Source organism: Dipodomys merriami, unplaced genomic scaffold (assembly GCF_024711535.1).
Source record: "Dipodomys merriami isolate MVZ:Mamm:240054 unplaced genomic scaffold, mDipMer1.0.p SCAF_730, whole genome shotgun sequence".
NCBI classification, from domain to species: domain Eukaryota; kingdom Metazoa; phylum Chordata; class Mammalia; order Rodentia; family Heteromyidae; genus Dipodomys; species Dipodomys merriami.
Window position 1 is genome coordinate 35,001 of NW_027206325.1, and position 12,500 is coordinate 47,500.

The window sequence follows — 12,500 nt, forward strand, 5'->3', positions numbered from 1 at the left end:
GGGTCAGGTGTGTCTGGGGTCAGGGGGTTCAGGAGTGTCAGGGGTCAGGTGTGTCTGCGGTCAGGGGTGTCTGGGGTCAGTCAGGGGTCAGGGGTGTCTGGGGTCAGTCAGGGGTCAGGGGTGTCTGGGGTCAGGGGTGTCTGGGGTCAGGGGTGTCTGGGGTCAGGGGTGTCTGGGGTCAGGGGTGTCTGGGGTCAGGGGGTCAGCAGTGTCAGGGGTCAGGTGTGTCTGGGGTCAGGGTCAGGGGAGTCAGGAGTGTCAGGGGTCAGGTGTGTCTGGGGTCAGGTCTGTCAGGGGTCAGGTGTGTCTGGGGTCAGGGGGGTCAGGGGTCAGGTGTGTCTGGGATCAGGAGTGTCTGGGATCAGGGGTGTCACGGGTCAGGGGTGTCTGAGGTCAGGGGTTTCTGGTGTCAGGGTCAGGGGTCAAGTCTGTCTGGGGTCAGGGGGTGTCTAGGTTCAGGGGTGTCTGGGGTCAGGGGTGTCTGGGGTCAGGGTCAGGGGTGTTTGGGGTCAGGGTCAGGGGTCAGGTGTGTCTTGGGTCAGGGTCAGGGGTCAGATGTGTCTGGGGTCAGGGTCAGGTGTGTCTGGGGTCAGGGTCAGGGGTCAGATGTGTCTGGGGTCAGGGGTCAGGGGCATTTGGGGTCAGGGTCAGAGGTTAGGGGTGTCTGGGGTCAGGGTCAGGGGTCAAGTGTGTCTGGGGTCAGGGTCAGGGGTGTTTGGGGTCAGGGTCAGGGGTCAGGTGTGTCTTGGGTCAGGGTCAGGGGTCAGATGTGTCTGGGGTCAGGGGTCAGGTGTGTCTGGGGTCAGGGTCAGGTGTGTCTTGGGTCAGGGTCCGGGGTCAGGTGTGTCTTGGGTCAGGGGTCAGATGTGTCTGGGGTCAGGGGGGTCAGGTGTGTGTGGGGTCAGGGGTGTCTGGGGTGAGGGTCAGGGGTCAGGGGTGTCTGGGGTGAGGGTCAGGGGTCAGGTGTGTGTGGGGTGAGGGTCAGGGGTGTTTGAGGTCAGGGTCAGAGGTTACGTGTGTCTTGGGTCAGGGTCAGGGGTCAGATGTGTCTGGGGTCAGGGTCAGGTGTGTCTGGGGTCAGGGTCAAGGGTGTCTGGGGTCAGGGTCAGGGGTCAGGTGTGTCTGGGGTCAGGGTCAGGGGTGTTTGGGGTCAGGGTCAGGGGTCAGATGTGTCTGGGGTCAGGGGTCAGGTGTGTCTGGGGTCAGGGGGGTCAGGTGTGTGTGGGGTCAGGGGTGTCTGGGGTCAGAGTCAGGGGTCAGGGGTCACAGGTCAGGGGTCACAGGTCAGGGGTCACAGGGACCGCACTCACCTGCAGGAAGGGCACGAAGTCTTCGGGCACCAGGTAGTTGCAGCCGGGGGCCATGAGCAGGTGCACGAACCTGGCCGCGTCGTCGTGACAGGTGTGGAGGATTCTAGAAGGCCAGGTGCATGGTGGGAAGGTGGGGGGGGGCCGGACCCCCCCCACACACAAACACAGACAGACAGACAGACACACAGACACCTACTTCCTCCAGACGGCCACGAACTTGTGCACGGACACGGAGCCCGCGCGGTCCCCGCCGGCCGCGTAGAACAGCGGGGCTTTCCAGTACAGCGGGCAGCCGCAGGCCTGGGGGGACAGGGGGACAGGGCCGTCACGGGGGGCCCCGACACCGCCTGCCCAAGACTCTGAGCCATGGGGGGATCCTTGAAACTGCCTTTCTGTGTCTCTGAGCCATAGGGGGATCCTCAAAACCACCTTCCTGTGTCTCTGAGCCATGGGGGGGATTCTTGAAACCACCTTTCTGTGTCTCTGAGCCACGGGGGGGACCCCGAAACCTCCATCACTAGTCTGTGATCTATTGAGAGGGATCTCGAAACCACCTTCCTGTGTCTCTGAGCCATGGGGGGGATTCTTGAAACCGCCTTCCTGTGTCTCTGAGCCATGGGGGGGATTCTTGAAACCACCTTTCTGTGTCTCTGAGCCATGGGGGGGACCCCGAAACCTCCATCACAAGTCTGTGATCTATTCAGAGGGATCTCGAAACCGCCTTTCTGTGTCTCTGAGCTATGGGGGGGATTCTCGAAACCGCCTTCCCAAGTCTCTGAGCCATAGGGGGATTCTTGAAACCTCCCTCCCGTGTCTCTGAGCCATGGGGGGGGATTCTTGAAACTGCCTTCCTGTGTCTCTGAGCCATGGGGGGCGACCTTGAAACCACCTTTCTGTGTCTCTGAGCCATGGGGGGGACCCCGAAACCTCCATCACAAGTCTGTGATCTCTTGAGAGGGATCTCGAAACCGCCTTTCTGTGTCTCTGAGCCATAGGGGGGACCCTGAAACCTCCATCACAAGTCTGTGATCTATTCAGAGGGATCTCGAAACCGCCTTTCTGTGTCTCTGAGCCATGGGGGGGATTCTTGAAACTGCCTTTCTGTGTCTCTGAGCCATGGGGGGATCCTCGAAACCTCCCTCCCGTGTCTCTGAGCCATGGGTGGGATTCTTGAAACTGCCTTTCTGTGTCTCTGAGCCATGGGGGGGATTCTTGAAACCACCTTCCTGTGTCTCTGAGCCATGGGGGGGATTCTTGAAACCGCCTTTCTGTGTCTCTGAGCCACGGGGGGGACCCCGAAACCTCCATCACTAGTCTGTGATCTATTGAGAGGGATCTCGAAACCACCTTCCTGTGTCTCTGAGCTATGGGGGGGATTCTCGAAACCGCCTTTCTGTGTCTCTGAGCCATGGGGGGATTCCTGAAACCGTCTTTCCGAGTCTCGGGGCGCCCCGACACGGCACCCACCTTGGCGACGGCGCCCATGTCCCGGGCCGTGGCCCTCTCCTGGGGGAAGCGGGCGAAGGCGGCCTCCACGCGGGCGATGCTGGCGTCCACCTCCCCGGCCCTCGGCGGCGGCCGGCCCAGCGGGAAGTAGAAGCTGGGGATCCTGCGGCTGCTGTCGGGGGGCGGCGGGGCCGGGCTCTGCACCTGCTGCGGAAGACGCCGGACACAGGAGCGGTGAGTGCGTGACCCCCCCAGACCACAGGGACGGACGGACGGACGGACGGGGCCGGGAGAGGGTGGGAAGGTCCAGGGGGGAAACTGAGGCACGGGGGGGCGGGGGGGACAGCCCAGGACGGGGAGGGAGATGGGCAGGCCCGGACGCACGGACACGCACGGGCACAGACAGACGGACACGGACACACGGACATAGACGGACAGACTGACACAGACAGACGGACGGACACAGACACGGACACACGGACAGAGACGGACAGACTGACACAGACAGACACACGGACACAGACAGACGGACAGACGGACATGGACAGAGACGGACGTGCACAGACACAGACAGACAGACGGACACGGACACAGACACACGGACAGAGACGGACAGAGACGGAGGGACATAGACGGACAGACAGACAGAGACAGACACACGGACACAGACAGACGGGCACAGACAGACACACATACACAGACAGACGGACAGGGACACAGACACAGACAGACAGACAGACGGACACGCGCACAGACACACGGACACACACAGAAGAACACAGACACAGACAGACGGACATAGACAGACAGACAGACACAGACACACAGACACAGAGACACAGAGAGAGACGAATAGACACAGACAGACACACGGACACAGACAGACAGACATAGACAGAAAGATGGACATGCACACAGACAGACACACAGACACAGACAGACGGACACGGACACAGACACATGGATATAGACGAACAGACAGACACAGACAGACAGACATAGACAGACACACAGATACCATGGGAGAGGAGGAGGAGGAGGTGCAGGGTGGACAGACAGATGGACAGACAGACGGACACAGACAGACACACAGACACAGACACACAGACACACAGACACACAGACACACAGACAGACACCATGGGAGAAGAGGAGGAGGAGGTGCAGGGTGGACAGACAGATGGACAGAGACACAGACAGACACAGACAGACACACAGACGGACAGAGACGGACACACGGACACAGACAGACACACGGACACAGACAGACACAGACAGACGGACACGCGCACAGACACACGGACAGAGACAGACACACGGACACAGACACACGGAGAGAGACGAATAGACACAGACAGACACACGGACACAGACAGACACAGACAGACAGACATAGACAGACACACAGATACCATGGGAGAGGAGGAGGAGGAGGTGCGAGGTGGACAGACAGATGGACAGAGACGGACACACAGACAGGCCCACTGCAGCCTGGACAGACAGACAGACAGAGATGGACAGAGATGCACGTGCACAGACACAGACAGACGGACAGACACCATGGGAGAAGTGGAGGAGGTGCAGGGTGGACAGACAGACAGGACACACAGACAGACAGACACAGACAGACAGACAGACACAGGACACATGGACACAGGACAGACAGACAGACACAGACAGACAGACACAGGACACACGGACACAGGACACACGGACACAGGACAGACAGACAGACAGGACACACAGACACAGACAGACGGACAGAGACAGACACACAGATACCATGGGAGAGGAGGAGGAGGAGGTGCAGGGTGGACAGACAGATGGACAGAGACACAGACAGACACAGACAGACACACAGACGGACAGAGACGGACAGACAGACAGACAGACACAGGACACATGGACACAGGACAGACAGACAGACACAGACAGACAGACACAGGACACACGGACACAGGACACACGGACACAGGACAGACAGACAGACAGGACACACAGACACAGACAGACGGACAGAGACAGACACACGGACACAGACAGACAGACAGGCCCACTGCAGCCTGGACAGACAGACAGACACACACCATGGGAGAAGAGGAGGAGGAGGTGCAGGGTGGACAGACAGACGGACAGACAGACGGACAGGCCTGCTGGAGCTGGGGGGGGTCGGGACACTGGAATCCCCCCGTCGACCCGAGCCCAGAGCAGGACAGCGCCGGACGGAAGGTTGCACAGCACAGGCCGGGACGGACGGAGGGACGACGGAGGGACGGACGGACGCTCCCACCTGCCGGGCGGCCCGCAGCCGCTTGCGGACGCGCGAGGGCAGCACCAGGTCGCCGCCCCGGGCCAGCAGGGCCAGCTCCCCGCGCAGGTCGGGGGTCACGGCCCGCCACGACCCCCGACCCCCGACCCTGGCCTGGGCCTGCGGCGCTGGCCCGAGCCTCCGAGGCCCGGCCGGGTCCATGGGCCGCAGGGAGGAGCCGGCCGTGCGTCCGTCCGCGCGTCCGTCCCCCTGTCCCCCCCCCTGGCAGGCCCGGGACGGATTTAGCTCGCAGCTGCTGCGGGGCCGGGCGGGGGGAGGGACGGACGGACGGGGGGACGGACGGACAGCTGCCCCAGGCCCGGGCGGGACGCACAGACGGACAGACGGACAGCGGCCCTGTGTCCTGCGGCCCTGTGTCCTGCGGCCCTGTGTCCTGCGGCCCTGTGTCCTGAGTCTGTGTGTCCTGAGTCTGTGTGTCCTGTGTCTGTCTGTCCTGTGTCTGTCTGTCCTGTGTCTGTCTGTCCTGTGTCTGTCTGTCCTGTGTCTGTCTGTGTCTGTCTGTCCTGTGTCTGTCTGTCCTGTGTCTGTCTGTCCTGTGTCTGTGTGTCCTGTGTCTGTCTGTCTTGTCTGTCTGTCCCATGCCTGTCCTGTGTCTGTGTGTCCTGTGTCTGTCTGTCCTGTGTCCGTATGTCCTGTGTCCATGTGTCCTGTGTCCCTGTGTCTTGTGTCTGTGTGTCCTTTGTCCGTGTGTCCTGTGTCTGTCTGTCCTCCATCTCTGTCTGTCCTCCGTCTCTCCGTCTGTCTGTCCTCTGTCTCTGTCTGTCCTCCGTCTCTCTGTCCGTCTGTCCTCCGTCTCTCCGTCCATCTGTCCTCTGTCTCTCTGTCCGTCTGTCCTCCGTCTCTCCATCCATCTGTCCTCCGTCTCTCTGTCCGTCTGTCCTCCGTCTCTCCATCCATCTGTCCTATGTCTCTCCGTCCGTCTGTCCTCCATCTCTCCGTCCGTCTGTCCTCCGTCTCTCCGTCCATCTGTCCTCCGTCTCTCTGTCCGTCTGTCTGTCTGTCCTCTGTCTCTCTGTCCGTCTGTCCTCCGTCTCTCCGTCCATCTGTCCTCCGTCTCTCTGTCCGTCTGTCCTCCGTCTCTCCGTCCGTCTGTCTGTCTGTCCTCTGTCTCTCTGTCCGTCTGTCCTCTGTCTCTCCGTCCGTCTGTCCTCCGTCTCTCCATCTGTCTGTCCTCCGTCTCTCCATCTGTCTGTCCTCCGTCTCTCCGTCCGTCTGTCCTCCATCTGTCTGTCCGTCCTCCCTTCGATGGACAGACACACGGGACTCACGGGACGCACCGACCCCCCGGGCCCTGGGGGTGAGGGGTCATGGCTGGGAGCCAGGGGGGGGTCACAGGGGTCACGGGCCTGGTCCTCATCCACACGCACAGGCCGGAGGGATCAGAGAGGCCGGGGATCAGGGATCAGGGGGATCAGGGGGAGGGATCAGGGATCAGGGGGATCAGGGATCAGGGGGATCAGGGGGAGGGATCAGGGATCAGGGGGAGGGATCAGGGGGAGGGATCAGGGATCAGGGGGATCAGGGGGAGGGATCAGGGATCAGGGGGATCAGGGATCAGGGATCAGGGGGAGGGATCAGGGGGAGGGATCAGGGATCAGGGGGAGGGATCAGGGATCAGGAGGAGGGATCAGGGATCAGGGATCACAGGGATCAGGGGGAGGGATCAGGGATCAGGGGGAGGGATCAGGGATCAGGGGGAGGGATCAGGGATCTCATGGATCTCTGGGATCTGGGATCTGGGATCCCCCCCCCCGCGCCTGCGCTTCACTTACTCCTGTAGGCCGCGCTGGGGGCGGCGGGCTGCGCTCTGCGCACGCGCGGGCGGCCGGCGGCGGGATCCCCGGCGGTGCGCATGCGCGGGCGGCCGGCGGCGGGATCCCCGGCTCTGCGCATGCGCGGGCGGCCGGCGGCGGGATCCCCGGCTCTGCGCACGCGCGGGCGGCGGTGCGCGCAGTGCCCGGCGGTGCGCATGCGCGGGCGGGCTGGGCGTCGGGCGGCGCGGGCTGCGCGCATGCGCGGATGCGGCGGAGGCCCCGGCGGAGCAGGCGCTGCGTGTCGGCCTCGCTCAGCCAGCGCAGGAACAGCTCGTCCACCTTGCGCCGCAGCGCCGGACGCAGCGCCATGACGTCAGCGCGCACGACGCACCGCCCCCCCCCCCCCGCGCGGGCCCCGACGCGCCTCAGACTCGTCGCCGCCCTGCGCGCCTCCCACGTCACTCCCTGCGACGCCCTGCGGCCTCTCACGCCTCCTACGTCACTGCGCGCGACGGACTGAGGCCCTGCGCGCCTCCGACGTCACTATGCGCGACGCCCTGCGGCCTCTGGCGCCTCCTACGTCACCGCCCGCGACGGCCTGAGGCCCAGCGCGCCTCCGACGTCACTGCCTGCGACAGCCTGCGGCCTCTCACGCCTCCTACGTCACTATGCGCGACGCCCTGAGGCCCTGCGCGCCTGCTACGTCATTTCCGCGACGCCCTGCGGGCCGGCGCGCATGCGCAGAAGGACGGACGCGTCCCTGGCGCGGGGGGAGCGTGGCGCGTGCGCGGAGACGGTCGTGGCGCATGCGCAGAAGCGTGGAGGGGGACGCGGGCGCGGGGAGCGGGGCTGCGCATGCGCAGTGGGGAGTGGAGCGTCCAGGGTGCGCCGTGCGCGCTGTGCGTGCTCCCTGCGTGCTGTGCGTGCTCCCTGCGTGCTGTGCGTGCTCCCTGCGTGCTCTGCGTGCTCCCTGCGTGCTCCCTGCGTGCTCTGCGTGCTCCCTGCGTGCTGTGCGTGCTCCCTGCGTGCTGTGCGTGCTCCCTGCGTGCTCTGCGTGCTCCCTGCGTGCTCCCTGCGTGCTCTGCGTGCTCCCTGCGTGCTCTGCGTGCTCTGCGTGCTCCCTGCGTGCTCCCTGCGTGCTCCCTGCGTGCTCTGCGTGCTCTGTGGCCACGCCCCCAGCGCCAGGCCACGCCCCCAGCGCCAGGCCACGCCCCCAGCGCCAGGCCACGCCCCCAGCGCCAGGCCACGCCCCAGGGCTAGGCCACGCCCCCAAGGGCTTTGCACAGACGCTAGGCCACGCCCCCAGCCTCAGGCCACGCCCACAGACCCCGTGAGAAGACAGGCCACGCCCCCAACGGCTCTGCGCAGTCCCTAGGCCACGCCCCCAGGGCTAGGCCACGCCCACAGCAGCTCCACGCCCCCACAGACCCCGTGAGCCGCGAGGCCACGCCCCCAACGGCTGTTCTCAGACGCTAGGCCACGCCCCCAGCGCCAGGCCACGCCCACAGAGCCCGTGATCCGTGAGGCCACGCCCCCAAGGACGCTGCGCAGTCCCTAGGCCCCGCCCCCAGCAGCTCCACGCCCCCACAGAACCCGTGAGAGGCGAGGCCACGCCCCCAACGGCTCTGCGCAGTCCCTAGGCCACGCCCCCAGCGCCAGGCCACGCCCCCAGCAGCTCCACGCCCCCACAGACCCCGTGAGAGGCGAGGCCACGTCCCCAACGGCTCTGCGCAGTCCCTAGGCCACGCCCCCGCTCTCTGTGTGGCCACGCCCCCGCGCTCTGTGAGGCCACGCCCCCGCTCTCTGTGTGGCCACGCCCCCGCGCTCTGTGAGGCCACGCCCCCGCGCTCTGTGTGGCCACGCCCCCGCGCTCTGTGAGGCCACGCCCCCGCGCTCTGTGTGTGTGTGGCCACGCCCCCGCGCTCTGTGTGGCCACGCCCCCGCGCTCTGTGTGGCCACGCCCCCGCGCTCTGTGTGGCCACGCCCCCGTGCTCTGTGATTGGCTGTTACGTGTGTCAGGGTGCTGGGTGCTCAGTGCTGGGTACTGCGTGCTCAGTGTTCATGGCTGGGTGCTCAGGGCTCAGTACCAGGGTGCTGGGTGCTCAGTGCTGGGTGCTGGGTGCTTAGTATCAGGGTGCTGAGTGCTCAGTATTCATTGCTAGGTCCTCAGTATTCAATAATGGGTGCTGGATGCTCAGTGCTGGGTGCTGGGTGCTCAGTATCAGGGTGCTGGGTGCTCAGTACTGGGTGCTGGGTGCTCAGTGCTGGGTGCTGGGTGCTCAGTATCAGGGTGCTGGGTGCTCAGTGCTGGGTGCTGGGTGCTCAGTGCTGGGTGCTGGGTGCTCAGTATCAGGGTGCTGGGTGCTCAGTGGTGGGTACTGGGTGCTCAGTATCAGGGTGCTGGGTGCTCAGTGCTGGGTGCTGGGTGCTCAGTGCTGGGTGCTGGGTGCTCAGTATCAGGGTGCTGGGTGCTCAGTGGTGGGTACTGGGTGCTGAGTATCAAGGTGCTGAGTGCTGGGTGCTGGGTGCTCAGTATCAGGGTGCTGGGTGCTCAGTGGTGGGTACTGGGTGCTCAGTATCAGGGTGCTGGGTGCTCAGTGCTGGGTGCTGGGTGCTCAGTGCTGGGTGCTCAGTGCTGGGTGCTGGGTGCTCAGTATCAGGGTGCTGGGTGCTCAGTGCTGGGTGCTGGGTGCTGAGTTCCTCTTGCTCGGCCTGGCCGGGCGCCAACACCACAGCCCAGATGACCTGGTGGGGGAGGACGGGGTCAGAGGGCGTGAACCCTGGAGCAGGGGGTCGCTGTCTGTCCGTCTGTCCGTCCGTCTCTGCTTGGTCTGTCTGTCTGTCCACCTGGCTGTCCATCTGCTTCTCCTGTCTGTCCATCCGTCCATCCCTGCTCTGTCTGTCTGTCCCTCAGACTCTGCATCTGTCTGTCTGTGTCTGTCTGTCTGTGTCTGTCTGTCTGTCTGTGTCTGTCTGTCTGTCTGTCTGTCTGTGTCTGTCTGTGTCTGTCTGTCTGTCTGTGTCTGTCTGTCTGTCTGTGTCTGTCTGTGTCTGTCTGTGTCTGTCTGTGTCTGTCTGTCTGTCTGTCTGTGTCTGTCTGTCTGTGTCTGTCTGTGTCTGTCTGTCTGTGTCTGTGTCTGTCTGTCTGTGTCTGTCTGTCTGTCTGTCTGTCTGTGTCTGTCTGTGTCTGTCTGTCTGTCTGTCTGTGTCTGTCTGTCTGTCTGTCTGTGTCTGTCTGTGTCTGTCTGTCTGTGTCTGTCTGTCTGTGTCTGTGTCTGTCTGTCTGTGTCTGTGTCTGTCTGTCTGTGTCTGTCTGTCTGTCTGTCTGTGTCTGTCTGTGTCTGTGTCTGTCTGTCTGTGTCTGTCTGTGTCTGTGTCTGTCTGTCTGTGTCTGTCTGTCTGTCTGTGTCTGTCTGTGTCTGTCTGTGTCTGTGTCTGTCTGTCTGTGTCTGTCTGTCTGTCTGTGTCTGTCTGTCTGTGTCTGTCTGTGTCTGTGTCTGTCTGTGTCTGTCTGTCTGTGTCTGTCTGTGTCTGTGTCTGTCTGTGTCTGTCTGTGTCTGTCTGTCTGTCTGTGTCTGTCTGTGTCTGTCTGTCTGTGTCTGTCTGTCTGTCTGTCTGTCTGTGTCTGTCTGTGTCTGTGTCTGTCTGTCTGTGTCTGTCTGTCTGTCTGTGTCTGTCTGTCTGTGTCTGTCTGTCTGTCTGTGTCTGTCTGTGTCTGTCTGTCTGTCTGTGTCTGTCTGTCTGTGTCTGTCTGTCTGTGTCTGTCTGTGTCTGTCTGTCTGTCTGTGTCTGTCTGTCTGTGTCTGTGTCTGTCTGTCTGTGTCTGTCTGTCTGTCTGTGTCTGTCTCTCTGTCTGTGTCTGTCTGTCTGTGTCTGTCTGTCTGTCTGTGTCTGTCTGTCTGTGTCTGTCTGTGTCTGTCTGTGTCTGTCTGTCTGTCTGTGCGAGGTGGTGGGGCGTCCCCCCCACACACCCCAGCCCGTCCTTCAGTCCATCTGTCCGTCTGTCCATCCTCCAGGAGGATCTGGGGCTCCCCACCCCCCCGTGATTTCCTCCGCAGACTCACATGACGGTGCTGCTGCCCAACTGGCGGTTTCAAGCTCCCCCAGGATCGCAGAACTGGGCCAGGCCGGGCCGTGGCCTGATTCACACGCAGGAGCTGGAGAAGAAGGGGGGGAAGGAAAACCGTCACCCGCACCAGGACCCGCCCAGAGGGGAGGGAGGGATGGAAGGAAGAGGGGAAGGATGGGTGGAAGGAAGAGGGGAAGGATGGAAGGAAGGAAGAGGGGAAGGATGGAAGGAAGGAAGAGGGGAGGGAAGGATGGAAGGAAGAGGGGAAGGATGGAAGGAAGGAAGAGGGGAAGGATGGAAGGAAGGAAGAGGGGAAGGATGGATGGAAGGAAGAGGGGAAGGATGGATGGAAGGAAGAGGAGAGGGATGGATGGAAGGAAGAGGGGAAGGATGGGTGGAAGGAAGAGGGGAAGGATGGGAGGAAGGAAGAGGGGAAGGATGGAAGGAAGGAAGAGGGGAAGGATGGATGGAAGGAAGAGGAGAGGGATGGATGGAAGGAAGAGGGGAAGGATGGAAGGAAGGAAGAGTGGAAGTATGGAAGGAAGAGGGGAAGGATGAATGGAAGGATGGAAGGATGGAAGGAAGGAAGAGGGGAAGGATGGAAGGAAGAGGGGAAGGATGGAAGGAAGGAAGAGGGGAAGGATGGATGGAAGGATGGATGGAAGGAAGAGAGGAAGGATGGGTGGAAGGAAGAGGGGAAGGATGGGTGGAAGGAAGAGGGGAAGGATGGATGGAAGGATGGATGGAAGGAAGAGAGGAAGGATGGGTGGAAGGAAGAGGGGAAGGATGGGTGGAAGGAAGAGGGGAAGGATGGATGGAAGGATGGATGGAAGGAAGAGAGGAAGGATGGGTGGAAGGAAGAGAGGAAGGATGGGTGGAAGGAAGAGGGGAAGGATGGAAGGAAGGAAGAGGGGAAGGATGGGTGGAACAAAAAGGGAAGGATGGATGGAAGGAGGAGGGGAAGGATGGATGGGTGGATGGATGGATGGACAAATGGATGGATGCATGAGGACAGAGGTTGGGGGACAGGGCCTTGGTTGTCTGGTTCTGAGGTGGACAGACAGGCGGGACAGGACAGACAGACCAGGCCCTGCGTTTCCGTCTTGTGTCCAGCAGGTGGGGATGTCAGCTCCCGAAACACAGGGCCCTGAGCCTCCAGTCCTTCTGTCCTGCTGTCCGTCTGTCCCCAGCCCCCCCTCCCCTGCAGCCCCCTCCCCCCCAGTCAGACGCACACAGCGGGGGTTGTGCGGGGCCTTTGATGCTGCTGTCTGGTAAATCTCGGGGTCCTGGGGGACCCCCCTCCTCTCCCCCTTCCCCTCTCCCACCTGCTGACAGCCATAATGAGGCGTCATCCATAATTCAACGCCCGACCACAGGAGGCAAAACAGCCGACAACACGTGGATCACAGGCCCGGCTTGTTCTAGGGAAGGGGGGGAGACGGGGGGACAGGGAAAGGGGGGGCTGGGAAGCCTGGGTGCTGGGTGCTAAGTCGCTGGGGTGCTGGGTGTTAAGTCGCTGGGGTGCTGGGTGTTAAGTTGCTCGGCTGAGGTGTGGAAGAGCGGGGGGGGGGGAGGGCCAGGGGGGCCGGGGT

At 62.7% G+C, this 12,500-nt stretch overlaps 1 protein-coding gene across 1 annotated transcript in view; it reads right to left on the minus strand.

Moving 5' to 3' along the window:
• The window catches only part of LOC138818300 (serine/threonine-protein phosphatase 2A regulatory subunit B'' subunit beta-like), a 17,245-nt gene extending 10,037 nt beyond the window's left edge, over positions 1–7,208 (minus strand). The window contains exons 1-4 of the mRNA XM_070009284.1: positions 6,858–7,208; positions 2,778–2,963; positions 1,507–1,610; positions 1,311–1,413 (exon numbers count right to left, since the gene is read on the minus strand). Of these exons, the coding sequence (XP_069865385.1) occupies positions 1,311–1,413; positions 1,507–1,610; positions 2,778–2,963; positions 6,858–7,208 (744 nt within the window). The remainder of the gene's footprint in view (positions 1–1,310; positions 1,414–1,506; positions 1,611–2,777; positions 2,964–6,857) is intronic.
• Between the last annotated feature and the right edge of the window lie 5,292 nt (positions 7,209–12,500).